The 19875-nt window shown below is 44.3% G+C and overlaps 1 protein-coding gene across 1 annotated transcript in view; it reads left to right on the top strand.

The window, feature by feature from the left end:
- Window positions 1–19875, top strand: part of St8sia1 (ST8 alpha-N-acetyl-neuraminide alpha-2,8-sialyltransferase 1) — a 161007-nt gene that overhangs the window by 108160 nt on the left and 32972 nt on the right. Inside the window, exons 3-4 of the mRNA XM_004664420.2 lie at window positions 5656–5765; window positions 14604–14696. Coding sequence (XP_004664477.1) covers window positions 5656–5765; window positions 14604–14696 — 203 coding nt within the window. The remainder of the gene's footprint in view (window positions 1–5655; window positions 5766–14603; window positions 14697–19875) is intronic.

Raw genomic sequence — 19875 nt, forward strand, 5'->3', positions numbered from 1 at the left:
ATCATATAGGAGTTTCCAATGAGAGGCTGAAGGGCATGGGGAGTTAGATTTCTGTCTAAGCTATCCTTTCATTTACAGCATTAAACTGTAATTTAAATTTCTTTTTTATTTGAGAGAGAGAGAGAGAATTGGCATGCCAGGGCCTCAGCCATTACAGTTGAACGCTAGACGTTTGTGCCATCTAGTGGGCACGCGTAACCTTTCGCTTGCCTCACCTTTGTGCGTCTGGCTAACGTGGGATCTGGAGAGTTGAACGTAGTTCCTTAGGCTTCTCAGGCAAGTGCCTTAATCAATAAGCTATTTCTCTAGCCGTAGAGCACTTTTTAAAAAGTAACTGTGATTCTTTTTTTTTCTTTTTTAATTTAAACTTTTAAAATGTTTATTTATTTGAGAGCGAAAGAAAGAGCGAGGGAGGAAGGGAGATAATGGACACAACAGGGCCTCCAGATGCTTGTGCCATCTTGTGTATCTGGCTTTACGTAGGTACTGGGGAATCGAACCTGGTTCTTTTGGTTTTGCAGGCAAGTGCCTTAACTGCTAAGCCATTTCTCCAGTCCGATTCTTTTTTTTTTCTTTAAAGAAAAAAATTATTTATTTATTTGAAAGAGTGACAGATAGAAAGAGGCAGACAGAAGGAGAATGGGCATGCCAGGGCCCTTGTGTATGTGGCTTAAGTGGGTCCTGGGGAATTGAACCAGGGTCCTTTGGCTTTGCAGGCAAATGCCTTAACCATTAAGCCAATCTCTCCAGCCCTTAGGGCATTTTTTAAAGATTAGTAGGGATGTTAAATTCATGCTCAGAGCCAGCAGTTACTTTCTTTTGTGTGTTAAGGAGGTATATTGGAAAAGACAGCATGCAACATCTCTATGAAAGTACTCCGTCAAGATCGTTGCATTTGTGTGGTGCAGGGTGGCCAAGATTTCTTCCCACGTAGGATATGCCACTTGGAAAATACATTGTTGTATATCATTCTAGAAAGCCTTGGTAATTTCCAAGTTCAATATCCTGTGCCTGAAGTAGATTGAGAAGGATTTGTTAGCACAATAAAAGCCCACAGTGTTTCCCCAAAGCTTTCTGTGCCCTTATTGCTCACTTTTGGTATTATCAATGCCAGTAAAATACACTCAGACACTTGACAATATTTATTGAAATGAAATAAATTTCTTGTGTCCAGGCTAGCAGTAACAAAATGAAGAAAAAAAGCAAGCAACTGTTGTTATCAGGAAAAAACAGTCAGAAATGGATATCTGTCGATCACCTGTCTATGTGTTTGGATTTTTGAGGGCTGTAGGGGATGGCGATAGCAACATGGGTGTGTTTAATAGTTAACTTTTCTGCAAGCCAAATGATTCGTAGCTGTCCAGGTAAAGTTGAATAAATCACTGTTTTATCTTGTTCCACCAAAGCCCATGGAATCTAAGCATTTCAAGGTCTGTGCAGGCCCACAAATGTCTGCTAAGAGGAGGAAAGGCATGAAAGCAGGGAAGGAAGACAAGTGGCCACGTTGCTCGTGGCTTGGGAGGAATGGCACGCACGTCATCTCGTGACTTCCCACAGTCCTGTGCAAGACTGTCTCCCGGACAGCTGCTCTCTTACCTAGAATCCTACAGTTTGGGAGCTAGAGGTGACGAGTGTCCCCGGGTCTGCTTGTCCTGTCTAGCACTGCAGGTCCAGGGTCCTTCCTTTAACAACAATTCAATTGAATTTTGGTTGGTTTTTATAAAACACATTAAATAATCAAGGAGGTGCATCTACACTTTTCTAGTATATATCCAAACAGGTATGTAACACACATGTCATTCAGTAAACCCTTACTTACTCCTGAGCCAATTCTTTTTTCTTTTAAGTGTGCGCCACCAAGCCCAGCTCTTCAGAAAGCTTTTTTAAAAAAATATTTAGTTTTATTTATTTGACAGAGAAGGAAAGAGAATGAGTGGGCGCACCAGGGCCTCCAGACACTGCAAAGGAACTCCAGACGCATGCGCCCCCTTGTGCATCCGGCTAACGTGGGTCTTGGGGAATCAAACCTAGGTCCTTTGGTTTTGCAGGCAAACGCCTTAACTGCCAAGCCATCCCTTCAGCCTGTCAATTCTTGACAAGGCCACTGTGACCTTTGTGTCCCTATGTCCAGTGGCATTGTTTTTTTTTAGCTGTTTGCTGTTTTCCTTCATCTACTAACAGCATTTGAGGCATTTTTCTTTCCTTCTTAAAATGCTTTTCCTTTTAAAAAGTATTTTGTTTGTATTTACTTATTTGAGAGAGAAAGAGAGAGAGAGAGGTAGATAGAATGGGTGTGCCAGGGCCATCAGCCACTGCCAATGAGTTTCAGATGTGTGTACCACCTTGTGTTTCTGGCTTTACATGGGTCCTGGGGAAATCAGACCTAGGTCCTTTGGTTTTGCAGGCAAGTGCCATGTCTCCAACCTAAAATGCTTTCCTTTACTCGAGCCTCTCCTAGACTTCTCTGCTATCTGTATCCATTAGTCTTCTTGCCTCCTGACTATTTATTTATTTATTGTTTTGTTTTTTGAGGTAGGGTCTCACTCTAGCCCAGGCTGACCTGGAATTCACTATGTAGTTTCAGGGTGGCCTTGAACTCACGGTGATCCTCCTGCCTCTGCCTCCTGAGTGCTGGGATTAAAAGCGTGTGCCACCACGCCTGGCGCCTCCTGGCTTTAAACAGCTGTGCTGATCATCCCGTCTCTGTGTGTGTACAGAAACTAGTCCCCTGACTGCATGCTCAGCGACCTCCTCCATTTGGCCGCTCAGGAGTCTAGAAGGCATGACATACTGTTGCAGCTAATCTGAGCTCCAGATCACTCCCCAGTGTACTCCTCCCGTGACATCCCAGGGCTCGGGAAATGGCAGGCTGTCCTCACAGCCGCTCACACCACAGTCCTTGACTCTGCCCTCCGTTGCGCTCCTCTTTTGTCTTACCGTGTCTGCATCGTGTCCACAAATCCAGTGCGCTCCATCCTCCAGGATGTCTCTAGAACCTGGCTACGCGTCACATTCCCACTCTCGTCAACCCAGTCCAAGCCACTGATGTCCCTCACCCAGACTGTCATAAGACCTCCTACCGGACTCTCTTCCTGCCCGAGACATCCTGCTTGTTCACATTGCATCACAGAGCTCCCTCCCGCGATGCTATGTCACTGCTCTGTCCAGCTCCACTGAATAAAAACCAGAGACTTCTTGATACCCTGCAAGGCCTTACAGGATCCGTTCACTCATTTCCTAGTGATCTCCTTTCCTGCTTCTGCCTTTGCTGACTCACCTCCAGCAACGAGGGGCCAATTCCTCGTCTTTCATACCCCAGGATGCTCCCCCATGGAGGTCTTCGAAACACCGAGTCCCATCGATGTCTGAGTGGCTCGCTTCCTCCTCTCTCCCAGGGACCGACCTGAGGGCCTGCTTCGTGCAAAAGCTGGCCCATCACTGTGTGGACACCCCAGTCCACCTGGACCACTGTCGTGGACCACTGTTTATTTTCCTCATGTATCTTGCTTTATATATGTGAGTCGCGAGGGAGGAAGAGGCAGATAAGGAGAGAGAGAATTGGATCTCCAGTGCTTCTAGCCCCTGCAAACAGACTCCAGATGGGTGCGCCACCTTGTGCATTATTAGGCCGTAGGTGGATGCTGGGGAATTGAGCGAAGGTCCTTAGTCTTTGCAGGCAAGCCCCTTAACCGTTGAGCCATCTCTCCAGCCTGCCTCATGTAGCTTTATTTCTTCTATTTTTCCCAGTGGGATATAAGCTCCACAGAAACATAGATTTTCACTTTTCTTATCACTTAGCACATAGCAGACCATAAATACTTATGGAATCCACACGCAGCCAACTTGGGCATCTCACAAGATATAAATTTGACTCATTTTTTTTTTTTTTTTAGTATGATTTCAAACCCTCCCCTTAGGAGTGCCAGAAAAATGTCACAGCTTGTTCCTCATGTGTTCATGCTGTTCGTTGCTTGTCCCTGCTCTGCTCTGGAGTTTATTGGACAGATAGATCTCTGCTGTTCTAATGCAGGGGATTCTGTCCTTCCTGTTGGCGAAGCTTAGACACCAATTACACTTTGGAACTCTGCGTCTTTGTTATCAATATCTCCATAGTTCTAGCTCTCCTGCTTTCTTAACTAGAAACCGAGGGAATAAAACCTTCTCATGTCACACCTAAGGGGCCACCTGAGCTGCCAGTGAACATAGACACTGTTGGAATTTTTCTTTTCCCGGTTTAATGGCGACTCCCTGCCTACGTGAGGTGCTTCTAGTATACGATGATGTGTTAATTCCATTTTTTTTTTGTATAGTCCATGTTATTTGTAGATTCACCTTGCATGACCTACTCAATATCAATGTAGGAATTTCTTGGACCAGTTGTATATATGTAAGCTTTCCCCTAAGGACTGCAACCATTGAGTAGTGTTCTGGCAAGCGCGGGCATTCTTGCTGACTCTGCTGGAAGAGGCCAAATCATTCACTGCACGTTCATGGGCCATCGCTGGGTCTCTGTATTCCCCACCACTATAAATAGCACCTCAGGGAGCGCTCAGGTACAGGGAACATTTTCTTTGCAGTCTAGTTCAATGTTTGCAGGAGAAAGTCACATGCTGCCTGCTTCGACTTGACCCTTAATGCTTCCTGAGCGCCAGATAGAACCAGGCAGAGGATCCCCTTACTCATAATTAGAGCTTTTGGTCCCCGCCAACACTTCCATGCCTGTGTTAATGCTGTTTCCTCAGTCCAGTAAAGCCCCACTTACTCTTTTGGGTGAGAAAGCTTTCCTTGAGGGGCCAGTCAGAAATGCCCTCCCTTTTTTTTTTTGTTTATTTTTTTGTTTGTTTGTTTTTACTATGTAGGATCTCACTCTAGCCCAAGTTGACCTGGAATTCACTATGTAGTGTCAGGGTGGCCTTGAAGTCATGGCATTCCTTCTACCTCGGCCTCCAGAGTCCTGGGATTAAAGGCACACCCAGCTGAGAAGTGCCTCTTTGTATCTCTAGGCTCCCTATAGCAGCTGAGTGTGTGCGTGTGTCTGTGTGTGTGTGAGTCGGTTTGTGTCCAAAAGTGATGCTGGCCACTTGACAGAACACACTAATTTAGTTTTTGTGTTCACCCTCTAGTCACCCCATTTCTCCTCACATCCCATACTGTGTGAATCCAGAAGCCTGAGGCTTCTATGCCATTCTGCCTGTCCCACTGTTTGCATAGGAGCCCCCAGAAACCCATGAATGGCTCATGGTGTGAGGGAATGAATTTGCATTCACAAAGCTGTAGAGAACTCATTTCATTTCACAAAGACCGCTCACGCCCTCTCAAGTCGCCCTCTGTGTAGTTTGGATTTCTGTGCTTTCCCTCTACAGCAAACACACTACACGCCTGGCCAATTTGGTGAAGAAAAAAAAAATGTTGGATTTAAGTATATTTGAGGATTTTCCTTTTAATTTGCAAAGGAACAGGCTAGTTTATTTATGTATTTTTTTCTTAGCAATTTTGTGACAACTTTCCTTCCACAGTTACTATTTTTTTTTTTTTTTTTTTTTTTGCCCAATCTAAGACTCATAGAAACCCCTCCGAAGGGGCTGCTGTAAACAATGCTCTTCCTGAGGTTGTGTGCTCTTTGTGGTGAAACCCTGCCTTGTTTTCTGTTGCTAGGCAACCCCGTTCCAGCTGCCATTAAAGAAATGCGCGGTGGTGGGAAACGGTGGGATTCTGAAGAAGAGTGGCTGTGGCCGGCACATAGATGAAGCCGATTTTGTTATGCGGTAAGCGAGAGCCATCTCCATGGCCTTTCCTTCCCCCTTCTTCCTCTTCTGCCCTTAGCCCGGGCCTTCAACACTAGTGGCATGTGATGAACCCCTGGCCACCCTCCCTGCGCTTCCCTGCACGCTTAGCATGGGGCGGGTGGGGGGGCAAGGGCGTGTGCCCGCCTGGGGCGCTGCAAAGCCAGCACGCGTCAGGCTTGGCTGGGGCGTCCGCTCTGCTTCTGATGAAGGTGAAACGGAACCTGCCAGATCTTCCTCAAGACCACCCAGCTCGTTGATGAACCCTTTTAAATTCATTTTCCTTTCAAGGCTAGCTCCATACGAACCCACAGTTAAGTTTTCTCCTGACCCGTTGCCCTCTTTTCTCCCTAATGTTTCTCAGGGGCCTTGGAAAGTAGCAAGTGGGCTGTCAAGGCTGGGAGAACTGGGAAAGACATGGGAGGAGCCTTCTTCCCTCGAGGAGGAAACTTCTGGAAGGGACAGGGACATGAACTGTGGTGGGGGAGAGGAGGCCCCTGCAGGGCCATGGTGAGCCAGGGAAGAGACGCTGAGAAGACATGCTGAAGGGCCAGGCGCAGCTGCAAGGACGACACGTGACCACCAGGGTCCAGGCTGAGGCTGTCTGGGAAAGCGGGAAGGGGAGCAGAGGGAGAGGCTGGAAGAGAGGGTGCTCAGGGGCCCACCCTAAAGCCTGGGAGTGTGGGCAGAGGGCTGTGCCATGTGAGGAGCCAGGCTCAGGCTACAGGAGGGAGGAGGGAGAGACACAGAGCCAGCAATAAGCACAGGGCAGCGAATGATCCATTAGAGGAGAGCTCACAGCTTAGCTTACTAATGTATTTGTTTGTTTGTTTTGGTTCTTTGAGGTAGGGTCTCACTGCAGCCCAGGCTGACCTGGAATTCACTATGGAGTCTCAGGGTGGCCTTGAACTCACAGCGACCCTCCTACCTCTGCCTCCAGAGTGCTGGGATTAAAGGCGTGCGCCACCACGCCCGGCTGTTGATGTATTATTATAGACGTGACCCAACATTGTGACTAGACTAGGGGGAGTCTTTGTGGAGAGCCCCAGAACCAAAGGGAAGTGAGCCAGGGGCTTAAAGGCTCCACGGCCAGGAAGGCTAAGGAGTCCAGGGCTGCCAACAGCAGAGAGAGCAGAAAGCCTAGGAGAGGGAGAGTCTGTGTTCACCTTGTTTGTTCTAGAAGTGTCGAAAGAGAGCCACCTTGAACCTCTGAGGGAAGCGAAGGAGAGCACAGTCTACTTGAGAGGGTTCCTGCTCAGCCGTTTTCTTAGGGGATAGCCACATTCTCTCTAGAGGCAAGCTGGGCTCCCCCAAGACGCTTGACGTCATGCAGTGACACCTTCAGTGGCTTGTGCGGGGGTGTGCTTCTGTCCTTGTCAATCCCTGCCTTTCCTCCATGGGGTGCTGTCATATAATCTCTTCCGCCAAATTATTATTGTTATTAATATTTTCTTGCAATATGTCCTAACATTAGCACAGTGACAGGCCAGGGTGATTCTCTTGCTGTGAGTCAGTTCAGTACCCAGTGCATCCTGGGCCTTAAGATGGGTTTAGATTTGGTATGCAAACAATTCTAAGGAGGACTTACATCTGAGAGAGAGACTTCTGCTATCCAGGGGAGTTTGGAGATGATTGGTGGGACATTGAAGCCTCTGGGGGTGGGGGCTCACAGAGAGAGGGAGCGGGTCTCTGAGGGAGAGTGGTATTGGTGCTAAATCCTCTGTCTGTCTGATTCCTGGCTGAGAAGTAACTTTCCTCTAACCCCTATAGCAGAGGGGGGTGTCAGTGCCCCAAGCTTTTCCATAGCTTGCTACTGTAATGCCACGGAACATGAGGGGAACACTGAAGCCATGGGAGCGGGCGCCATCACTTGGGACAAGGGTACAGGCCCTGAGCCAGTTTCAGGCACCGAGTCAAGTGGGTTCGGTGTTGGATGAGTCTGGAGGACGCACCCTTGCCTGGACCAGGTCTGTGTCCCACATGGTGTCATTTTACCTTTGCTGAGCTTATTTCAGGTCGAGTCGAGGTGAAGACAATCACCCGGTTTTCTGCTGCGGTGACCCTGACTCTGTCTAGTTCTGTGAATCCCAAATCCTCACTGGAGAGAGGCTCAGGCTGTTCTCAACAGTAAAGCTTACTTGCTGTTTTCAAAGAGCAAGTGAATAAGTTATTAGGACTTTTTAAAAAGAAAAAAAAAACTTTTTATTGACAGCTTCCATAATTGTAGACACTAAACTATGATAATTCCCTTCCCCGCCTCCATTCTCCTCCTCATCAGATCCACCCGCCATCAAATCTCCTTTCAGCCAGTCTCACTTTTATTTGGATGTCGTCAGTTTTTCCTTCTGTTATGAGGTCTTGTGTAGCTACCTACCAGGCACTTCAAGGTCATGAGTATCCAGGCCATTTTGTGTCTGGAAGAGTGCAGTGTAAGGAGTCCTGCCCTTCCTTCGGCTCTTACCTTCTTTCTGCCACCTCTTCTGCAATGGACCCTGAGCCTTGAAAGGTGTGGTAGAGATATTTCAGTGCTGAGCACTCATCTGTCACTTCCTTTCAGTACTGTGATAGCTTTTGAGTCATCCCAGAGGACACCACCTTCTGAAAAGGGAAGCTTCTCTAAACAAAAATGAGAGTAACATTAATATATGGGTATAAACATTTTTAAAAAGTGCTTATAGGACAGTTTGGTTTATACTATATATATATTTCATCTTACTTATTAGAAAGAGAGAAAGAGGCAGATAGAGAGGGACTGGGTAGAGAATGGGCACACCAGGGCCTCTGGCCACTGCAAAAGACCTCCAGACGCATGTGCCACTGTGTGCATCTGGCTTACGTGGGATCTGGAGAATTGAACCTGGGTCCTTAGGCTTGACTGGCAGGCACCTTAACTGCTAAGCCTTCTGTCTAGCCCCAGATGAGTATTTTCAACTGAACATGTAGGTGGACAGACCCCGGCATCATAGGAGACTACCTAGGGTGTCATATTCATCCCAAATGAACAAGACCAGGTTGTCCGTACACACAACCGTTGATACATTCAAGCTCAGAATTAGTGAGAGCCTGAGGTTAGAGGTCCAGGTCAGCAAGCGGCACCACGGTCATGGCATCGTGAGACCTGATCAGAGCAAGAGCTCCATCCACGAACCTTGAGTTTGTAGAAGAGTGATGCATTCATAACACACTGAGATTCTTTTTTAAAAAAGGCCTTAGTTATGGTTAAAAATATGGGAGGAATAAATATTGTTAAATTATGAACCGATCATTGACAGATTTGTTTTATTCTTTTTACATGCTTTTTAAAGATCTTATCTATTTATTTGCAAGGAGAGAGAGAGAGAGAGAGAGAGAGAGAGAGAGAGAGGGAAATAAATAGAGACAGACAGTGAGAGAACAGGCTCACCAGGGCCTATAGCCACTGCAAATAAACTCCAGATGCATGTGCCACCTGGTGCATCTAGCTTATGTGGGTCCTGGGGAATTGAACCAAGGTCCTTTGGCTTCTCAGGCAAATGCCTTAACTGCTATGCCACCTCTTCAACCCACTGACAGATCTACTTATGAACAGGTATTTGATATACATGTTGGGAGCATATGGAAAAAATTAAAGTGTCACGTATTCAAACTGAAACAATTTGTGAATAAACATAGATTAGATGGAAGGCACGTGATAGGTATGATTCTAGAATAGTGGATATATGGACAGATAAACTGAGAAAGAGAATCCCATAACAGTCCTGCCTTTACACAGCATCAAGCCACATCTCAGCTCAGAATGCACTCTTGGCGTATAGTGATCATTCCCTAATGTTCTTCTCTTGGGCATTTTCAGACATACCTTCCCAAATGCTAAAGAGGAGTTGTTTAGTTTTTCAAAGTGCACATTTGCTCTTATAACCCAAAATAATACTTAAAATATAATGTTGGGGGCTGGGCACATAGCTTAACGGAGGAGAGTGCTTTGCATACAAGCCTGAGGATCTGAGTTTGGATCCCAGCATCTGCATAAAAAGCTGGTGTGGTCATGCCCACCTGTAACTCCATCACCGAAGGGTGAGGGGGAGACATGAGGCTCGCTGGGACTTACTGACCAAAGAAAGTTTGAGACCAGGCTGGGATACATACATGTGACCCTGTTTCAAACAACAGCAGCGGCAAATTGTTGAGCTCAGTTTAATCTGTAATGTCTGCAAGGCAGAAGCAATACTGACTGTCTGTTGGTGAGAACAATTTAGTGAGAAACCCTGTTTCAAGGGAAGGAGAAGAACAGGGGCGGTACTTGATGCACCATGTACATTCATCCACCCCACAAGCTTACCCTCCCCCCCCCCACACACACACACAAGGTTAAAATAATATTGTTGGGTTTAGGACGCAGCTCAGATGGGAGAATACTTGCCGAGCACGCATGAAGCCCTCGGCTCAATCCCAGCACTCATAAACAGGGCATGGTGGCCCACACCTGTAATCTCAACACCCTTGAGGCGGAGGGAAGAAGATCGCAAGTTCAAGATTGTTTCTGATGACAGCAGGCTTGAGACCAGCCTAGGATACATACATGACACCCCGTTTCAAACAACAAGAACAACAAATTGTTGGGCTCAGTTTACCTGAAAAGTCTACGATACTGTGTCCTGATGAGAACTGCCTGGCACAGGGTCACAGCATGGGAGACAATTTTGGTATGTTCTGAGTCATTTTCCAATGCATGCTTTATATACTTAAACATGCACGAAAAGCTAAACATGATTTTATGACTTTTCTATGTAGAGCTTTCTCTCCACCCAGCCCATTCATTCCTCATCTGTTTCTACTCTCCGGTTCAAGGAATATTCATTTCTTGCCAGTTCTGTGATCAGAGCTCTTTCTAAGGAGCATAGCATTCATTGTTACTAAGACACTTTAGCTGTTAATATCTCGTAATTGTGCCAACAAGCAATAATGTGAAGTTTGGAAGATTTTTATGCAATTGTGCCTTATTAGAAACAATTTAACTGTATTAAGTGCATCTTTTATGTAAACCCGTGTAATTATCAATTTAGGCATTGAGGAGCTAAAATTATAGTTTTTTTTTTTTTCCTAAGAAAAGAGATGTAGGAAGATAGCCCTGTTATTTGCACTTGAAGAGAACATTTACCCAGAAGAAGTAAAGGCAGATATTTTTCACAAAAATGCATTACTGTCATTTGTTTTAGAAATGGCTGTATAAAATGTCCTCTTTATTATTATGAGCATTATCTGTTATCCTATTACAGGATGTAACTAGCTTCTAGGTCATTATTTTTCAAAATATTTTATTTTATTTATATGACAGAGAAAGTGGTGGGAGGGAGAGAATGGACATGCCAGGGCCTCCAGCCAGTGTAGACAAACTCTAGGCGCATGCTCCCCCTTGTGCGTCTGGCTAACATGGGTCCTGGGAAGTCGAACCTGGGTCCTTTGGCTTTGCAGGCAAACACTTTAACCACAAAGCCATCCCTCCAGCCCGGGTCATTATTTTGTAAGGGGTAGCTTTTCCTTGAGGTCTTACTCTGTGGTAGGTGATATAAAGGGTCAGACATGGGTCACAGATGTGCAGGAAAACAAAGTATTAACATATTTTTGCTTAGGAATTTTAAAACAGATTAAGAGCACTCCTAGACAATATTTAGAATCCTCAGTGTTAGCATCACATGGTTGATTCTCAGATGTTCCCAAAGGCAACCAGGCTCAAAGCTTCTTAAGAAACACATCCAGTGCGGCTCTGTTGTATCTGGGAGCCTGTCTTCGCCTTCTCAAAGATCAGTTCAGTCACAAGACCAAGGCCAGCATGGTAGCCGGAAGGGTCCGGGTGTGGACGCTGAGGTTCACCCGCACGTGATTACCTTTAGGAAAGCACATGGGGGTGAGTGTGGTCTCACCACCAGTGTGTGGTGCCTCAGAGTGAGCTTTTGAACAAGCTCTCCTCCCCCAGCTCTCCATAATATCCACTCATGTTTGCTTTGCTTTCATCAGCTGTCTGGCCAACTGACCTGTGGGTAGTTGCAGAAGATCCAGGTTTTTAATACCCATAGGAGATGAAAGGAAGATTTAAACCAGCACAGACTTGTTTCTGCCTGGGACGGTCTGGTGGGGCAGGGGTCACAGGGTAGAAACAAAACAACATTCAGAAACTTGAGCTGGTCAGCAGGTGCGTGAACAGTGTCCTCTCTCCTGGGGTACATGGGCAGGGAACATTTTAGTAGCTGGCAGAGACCAAAATACTTGTAAAATATCTGTATAAATAAATGATTATGATAAGAGTGGGCTCGATGTGGTCAACTTGGACATATCAATGGAGAGAAGAAACTAGGATGTGGTCATAAAAGAACACCTTGGGGAAACTGAGGCAGGAGCCCGGGATAATTAACGAGGGTAGAAGGGGAAAAGAGCTCCCCCACCGTGGAGCATAGTTGAAGTCTCTCACCAAAATCAAACCAAGAATTCCAGCGCCGTTAACAACTCAAAGCCTTTCTCCCATTCCCAGGTGTAAACCTGTGGTTTCCTAAGGATCTCGCCAGGAGCCTCATTTAGCAGGAAGGACAAGGTAGCAAGTCCTTGGGTGGCCCTCCAAGCTCCTGGTTTTACTTTAGCAAGACTGCAAGGCTATTCAAGGCATCTCCAGCACCATCCTATACTTTTCATTATAAGAAAGAGAGTGGCGGGGGGGGGGGGGAGGTAAGGTTTCTTAACAACTTTTCAAGATACAGCTTGAGAGCTACCAAAATGGTGTATACATTGAATGCTAAGACCCTGATTCTGACTGTGGTTTGCAGAGCCCACACCAGCAGGTGGACATGTCTTACTATTTTCCTGAGCGATTCTCTGTTAGAGAAGCCCCCACCCTGCTCCTGGGTATGCTTTCATTCTCTTCTCGAATACCTTTCTTAAGTGCTTTCAAAACCGAAATCCCAATTCTGCTTCATACCAACTCTTCCTGAAATTATTTTTTTGTTCAAAGCCATAAATCCTGCATTAAGCCTGAGTTGAGGTTCTAAAAGGATGAGCGGGACTGCGCAGGCTGCCGGGTGACAGTGTGGAGCTGTGGCTCAGATCCCGTACTGCTAATGGAAACTCATTTGAGTTGTTTTTGTTATTGTTGTTTTGATTTTCGAGGTATGGTCTCACTCTGTTCCAGACTGATCTGGAATTCACTATGCAGTCTCAGGGTGGCCTCGGACTCACGACGATCCTCCTACCTCTGCCTCCTGAGTGCTTGGATTAAAGGCGTGCGCCACCACATCTGGCTTTCTCATTTGAGTTTTTTACATGCAATAAATTTATATCTAGTTATATTTCTATGATATGTCAGATTTGTGATTTTTCTATTTGTATGAGGGAGGGAGGATTGGGGGATGGGCATGCCAGGGCCTTCAGCTGCTGTAAATGAACTCCAGATACATGCGCCCCTTGTGCACATGTGTGACATTGCGCACTTGTGGCCCTGTGAGTCTGGCTTATGCGAGACCTGGAGATTTGAACATGAGTTCTTAGGCTTCACAGGCAAGCGCCTTAACCACCAGGCCATCTCTCCAGCTAAGATTTGTGATATTTTTGAGCTTTGGCTATGTGTGAGGCAATTCTTATAGGCCTTACAATAGCCCAGTAAGAGAGAAGTGATTATTCTAATTTTATTTAATGGAAGAACTGTGGTCCCATCCACACACGAACTGGTATGAACTGTGGCCCTGATGACACATGAACTTGTATGATGCCCTCCAGGCAGAAAGCCCTTGGATTTTGACGTGAAATGCCCATGTTTTTCACACATCCATAAGACACTGTGACAGAGGGAAACAATCAGGACAGAGGTGGAGTTTTGTGGTGGGAGTGGAGTGTCTTCATTTCTTCATCAGGAGCATAACACTTTCACTGTTTCTCTTGACTGAGCTGTGGTAGCAAAGAATTACCATGCCTCTTTGAGTAACAAAATATTATGTCTTTATCAGTAGTCAACCTGTGCCTTGGCTGCATGCACAAAAATCAGACACACATTGACTTCTAGGAATAGTACATTGGCCACACAGTATTTCTGTAATTTAGATTTTTGGAAAGGAAAGAAAAACTTGGGCAAATATAATCCCATGTGTCTCTGAGCGTTTGGTAGGCAGAGAACACTGGGTTTGTGAGGCCAGTGTCCCTTGCCCATTGAGTTCAGTCCACATGTCAAGTTTAACACTGTTGTAACCACCTGAAATAGGTGTTTTGTTGTTGTTTTGAGACAAGTTCTCCTGTAGCTCCTGGTCTGTGTGCCTCCATTTCCCAAGGTGCTATAATTGCAAGCATTAGCTACCACACTTCAAACATGTTTTCAGGCCTGAAGAGATAGCTTAGCAGTTAAGGCGTTTGCCTGTAAAGCTAAAGGACCCAGGTTTGATTCCCCCAAGACCCACATAAGCCAGATGCACAAGGTGGCACATGCATCTGGCATCTGATAGCAGCAGATGGAGGCCCTGGTGCACCAGTTCTCTCTCTCTCAAATAAATAAACAAAAAGTGTATTTCAGCATAATAAATACATTCCGGTTACTGCCAGTTTTCTTTGGTAGATCAGTTTGCTTCTGTAAACTGACAGGTTCTTTCTTCTAACGTAGCACTCTCTGTTTTCTCTCTGTGTGTTTTTTGACAGTATCTTGAAGATTCTGATGGTTAATTAGTCATCTAATACCTATGAAAAGGGACAGGAGGTAAAAACAGTTATTTGCAAATTGAGGCAGAATTAAAGTTCCTGTCTGAATCCGTTCAGCTGACTTCATTTAAGAGCATGTGAGTCATTGTAAAAATGTCTGTTCTGGTGTTCTAGGTGCAATCTACCACCCTTGTCAAGTGAGTACACCAGAGATGTTGGATCCAAAAGTCATTTGGTGACAGCTAATCCCAGCATAATTCGGCAGAGGTAAGAAGTGATGACTCCGATTTGGGTCAAGAGGGAGGCTCCCGGAGAGGAGTCATTAGCATCTCAAAGGGAGTGAGCTTAATTCTGTTTAGGGAACAAAGAGAGAAGCCATCTGGACAGGCAGGAAGGATGAAGGAGGGAAGGGGAATGAAACAGGCAGGACTGTGGGAATCCAAACAATATTTCATGCTTCCTCTGGGATTTGGTGTCTCATGGGCAGAGATGGTACCAGCAACGGGAGGGTCAATTGTTTGGTTCAGAAAAGCAACCCAACAGCCTGCCTACTCCTTACTACGACTCCTCGGGGTGCTGCCTTCAGTCCCATGAGTAATGCAAAATAAAAATAAAGCAATGGCCAGTACGCACATGTACGCAATGATGTGGGAACGTTTCCAGGATGTGCCATAACGTTAGAATGATCATATGGTATCGGAGTCAGGAGGCATGGAACAGTCTTGTTCCATATCAATTCCCGAAGTCCTGGCAGCTGCCCTGGGGGCAGCATGTGAAGGTCAGTCCGCAGTTGATGAAATCTACTGGCTGGACTATCAACAGTTTTACGGACTGCTTTTCGTAGAGGAGAGAGGGATCAGCCAGGTCTTCAGCACGTCCTGTGTGCCCAGGCAAGAGGAGGAAAGAGCCCTGTGTTCTGGGTCAAGACTCTCGTCTAAGGAAGTCTGCTCCATGAACAGCACACATGCTTATGCTTGTTTAATTTCAGAAGTAACATTCCTGTGAAAGACACCTAAACATGTACTTAAACTTTTTTTTTTTAAATTTAGAGAGATTACTATGAAATTACCCTGTCAAAATGTACCACTTTCTTTTCAGTAAGGGAAAAAAAAAACTGGGTACCCATCTATACCAAAGGCAACACTATAAGATGGTTAATCTTTGACATTTTTGTCTGAGTGCTGAGTGTAAAAGAATCATCCTTTCATAAATCTACTTTACTTTTTTTTCTTTTTTTCTGATATAAGAAGGGTCCAGTGGGTGTTAACTGTCAGTATTTAGTCTTCTGTGAATTGCATGTTTATATATTTTTGATCTTGTTTTGCTTTCTTCTTTTTAAAAAATAATTACTTTTGATTGAGAGATTGTTTATGTTATGTGCATTGCATTTTTTCATTATACGTTAGCAAATATTTTCTTTTAAAAATTATTTAGTTATCTATTTTATTTATTTGACAGAGAAAAAGGGAGAGAGAAAGAATTAAATAAAGGAGAGAATGGGTGCATCAGGGCCTTCAGCCATTGAAAACGAACTCCAGAAGCATGTGCCACCTTGTGCCTCTAGCTTATGTGGGTTGTGGGGAATCAAACCTGGGTTCTTTGGCTTTGCAAGCTAGTGCCTTAACTGCGAGCCACCCCTCCAGCCCACAAATATTTTCTTCTGTTTTTGTCTTATGTATTTTAACTTGTGTCCCACTGTAGTTTAGAATTTGTTATTTGATGTTTGTTGTTCTTTTCTCTTATGACTTCTTTGACTAAAAATCTTCCTTGTGACAATTTTCCTTACCCCAATATTTCCCACATAAAAGCAATATTATCTATTTTTCTAGTGCATTTATAGTTTAATGTTTCATAGTTAAGAATTATAGTCCACATAAATCTATTATTTTGAAATCATTTTATTGTTTTTCCTTAGCAACAACATGTTGATTATAAAACATTAAATGAGGAGGGCTGCAGAGATGGCTTAGCAGTTAAGGCACTTGCCTGCAAAGCCAAAGGACCCCGGTTCAATTCCCCAGGACCCATGTAAGCCAGATGCACAACTGGGCACATGCATCTGGAGTTCGTTTGCAGTGGCTGGATGCCCTGGCATGCCCATTCTCTCTCTCTCTCTCTCAAATAAATAAATAAATAAATTTTAAAAAAATTAAATGAGGTGTTACAAAGAATGTAAGAAAATAAAAAGATTTTCCATTTTATTAATTGAAACATTTTTATTTTAAAACACTTATATAGTCACAGAAAACATATAAAACACTTTTTTATTATTTTATTTATTTATGAGCAAGAGAGAGACAGAAAAAGGCAAGTAAAAAGAGAGAGAATGGGCACACCAGGGCCTCTAGCCATTGCAAACAAACTACAGATGCATGCATCACTTTGTGCATCTGTCTTTACCTGGTTCAGAAGGTGTGACAAAGGCATAAAAGAGGGTAATAGGGGCTGAATGTGATCAAAATACATGACATACATGTGTAAAATTGTCAAACGTATAATATTTTGTTATTTTGAACATTTCTCATTTATATATCCTGTATTTTTATTTTTTATTCTTTTTTTTTTTGAGATAGGGTCTCACTGTAGCCAGACTAACCTGGAACTTCCTCTGTAGTCCCACACTGGCCTCAAACTCACAGCAATCCTTCTACCTCTGCCTCATGAGTGCTGGGATTAATGGTGTGCACCACCATGCCCGACATTGTTTTGTTTGGTTTTGTTTTTAATTGCGAATTTTGACATATGGATGTCATATTCTTATTGGGTTATACTCTTCTGTTCCCTTTCACCTGATCCCATGCAACTGAAATCCCTCCTCACTGGAGTTACCAGTATCCTCTGTGGAGTCATGAATGTACCAGTCAGTCTCCATGGGGAGGACCATGCCTCAGTGTAAACCTTCCCATTTTTTGGCTCTTACTTTCTTTCCACCACCTCTTCCAGAATGTTCTTTGAGCAGTGGAGGGTTTGTTATAAGTCTTTTTTAGTGTTGAGCTCTCAGCGGCCTCTGATTTTCTGCTCTAATGTGTTTTGAGTCTTCTCAGTATCTAACACCATCTCTCTGGAGAAAGTCCCAGGGTTAGGAGTAAGAACAGCACTCAAAATCAGCTAAGATACTTGCTAGAAAGGACCCAGGATGGATTCCCAAGTACCCACATAGAGCCAGACCCACAAGGTGATGAATGTGTCTAGGGTTCAATTGCAGTAGCTAGGAGACCCTGATGCATCCATATTCTCCCTCCCTCCCTCTCTCTCTCCCTCTCCCTCTCTCTCTCTCTCTCTCTCTCTCTCTCTTTCTCTCTGCCTCTCTCTCTCCCCTAAATAAAGTATTAATAAAATTTTAGAAGATAGTGTTTTACAAAATGAAGTTCAACTCAGTCAACACGTATTTTATGAAATTTACCATAGGACAGGGAATGCAAAGTTAAATGAAATGAGACTGAAGTTCCTCATAGTCAAGAAATAAACCACCAGGGAGGCAGAGGAAGGAGGATCTCCATGAATTCAAGGCTAGCCTGAGACTATAGAGTGAGATGCAGGTCAGCCTGGACAAGAGTGAGACCCTACCTGGAAAAAAACTTTTTTTAAAAGTAATAGAAAAAGAAAAAGCACACACACACACACACACACACACACACACACACACACACATATACACACACACACATGTATGTATATATATCTCAATGGTGTTTACCTCTATGGAAGGGATTTTATAAGTTCCAGAAACACCTCCTGAAATTTATAAAAATGTTCCATGTAAGTGTATGTCTACATGTTTTATTGGATTTTCCAAGGCTCCTCTACTCAATAGTTGTTGACATTCACCAGCCTCAACTGAGACATTCTGTGGTAACATGACATAGAGACTACAATCCTCAAAGCTTGTCCGTTGTCGGAAGACCTAAAAGTTCATCATATTCTCAGGGACAATGTGTGCTTGGAAAAATTATTAAAACATAAAAATCTCATGGGTTATCGTATTACGATGTGAAATACCCATTTGGAGCCTTTAGTCTAATTTGAGAAATAATATTACTTGTGTTCACTTTGAGAGGGCAGAATCTGATGTATATGTTTTATTTCTTGCAAAAGAGTATCCTATGTATTTATTTTTGAGCAGGTGGAGAGATAAGTAGAGCGATAGAGAGGACGGAAGAAAGAGAGTGAATGTGGGTGCTCCAGGCCCTATTGCCCGTACAGCCTGTGTGCTGACACACATACTGTGTTTGGGGAATTTTCAAAGGTATATGACTCTCCAAATCAAAGCAAACAAGGTGGAAATGGGGAATTAAACCAGGCCAAGTGCTGTGACCTGCAAGGGTTGGACACCAAAGGCTATGACCGGAATCCTCATGCCGTGTGGATCCCATGTGACACCCAAGAAGGTGCTTGTCCTATGCCTGGTGGCGGAAGCCCTTGGTTTCTCACACATGCTAGCATACATTTTTCTAGAGCAAAGTTCTCATGTACGGAGTTCAAGGAAACACCAGCTCATAAACACTTCAGCGGACAGTAGCCATTACTCTTGAGAGTCCCTAGATTCTAGAGTCCATTACTAACGAGAGTCTCAAACACAAGATAAGATGTGGATATCTCAGAACTTATGTAATTGTCAGATACAACTTGTAATTAATTATGAAATCTTTGTAGAAAAGCACCAATGAGAGCATATAATAATTAACTGTGTCTTTAAATGCATGAAATAATTGTTAAATTGGATAAATTAGATATAACTGAAGAGGGAATTGGTGAACTGGAACTTGCTATAAAACCAGCCACTGGGCCCGGAACTTGCAAGCATTCTCCTGCCTCTGCCTCCCGAGTGCTGGGATGACCAGCATGGGCCACTGTCCACTGTTAGGATATGAATTTTTATTTTTATTTATTTATTTGAGACAGAGAGAGAAAAAGAGACAGAAAGAGGGAGAGAATATATGAGCATGCCAGGACCTCTGCAAACAAACTCCAAACGCATGTGCCACCTTCTGCATCTGGCTTATGCGGGTCCTGGGGAATTGAACCTGGGTCCTATTGGCTTTGCAGACAAGCACCTTAACTGCTAAGCCTTCCCTCCAGCCCTGAATTTTTAATTCATTGACATATGTCTGGGTCTCAGTATGGCACACACAAAACAAAGAAAAAGCCTCTTAAAGATCAGAATCATAATAGAAGTTGCCAAGAAGTTAGAATGTACCTCTGTGGGACAAATATTTGATAACTATTGCAAAAATCAAGAAAAAGAAAGGCAGAGGAAGGAAGGGAAGTCTTATTTAATTGATAATGATCTGTACTATTTTCTTTGTTTCGTTTTGTATTTTTCAAGGTAAGGTCTCACTCTAGCCCAGGCTGACATGGATTTCACTGTGTAGTCTCAGGGTGGCCTCAAATTCACAGTAATCCTCCTACCTCAGCCTCATGAGGGCTGGGATTAAAGGCATGTGCC

The sequence above is a fragment of the Jaculus jaculus genome, chromosome 22 (assembly GCF_020740685.1).
Source record: "Jaculus jaculus isolate mJacJac1 chromosome 22, mJacJac1.mat.Y.cur, whole genome shotgun sequence".
Taxonomy (NCBI): domain Eukaryota; kingdom Metazoa; phylum Chordata; class Mammalia; order Rodentia; family Dipodidae; genus Jaculus; species Jaculus jaculus.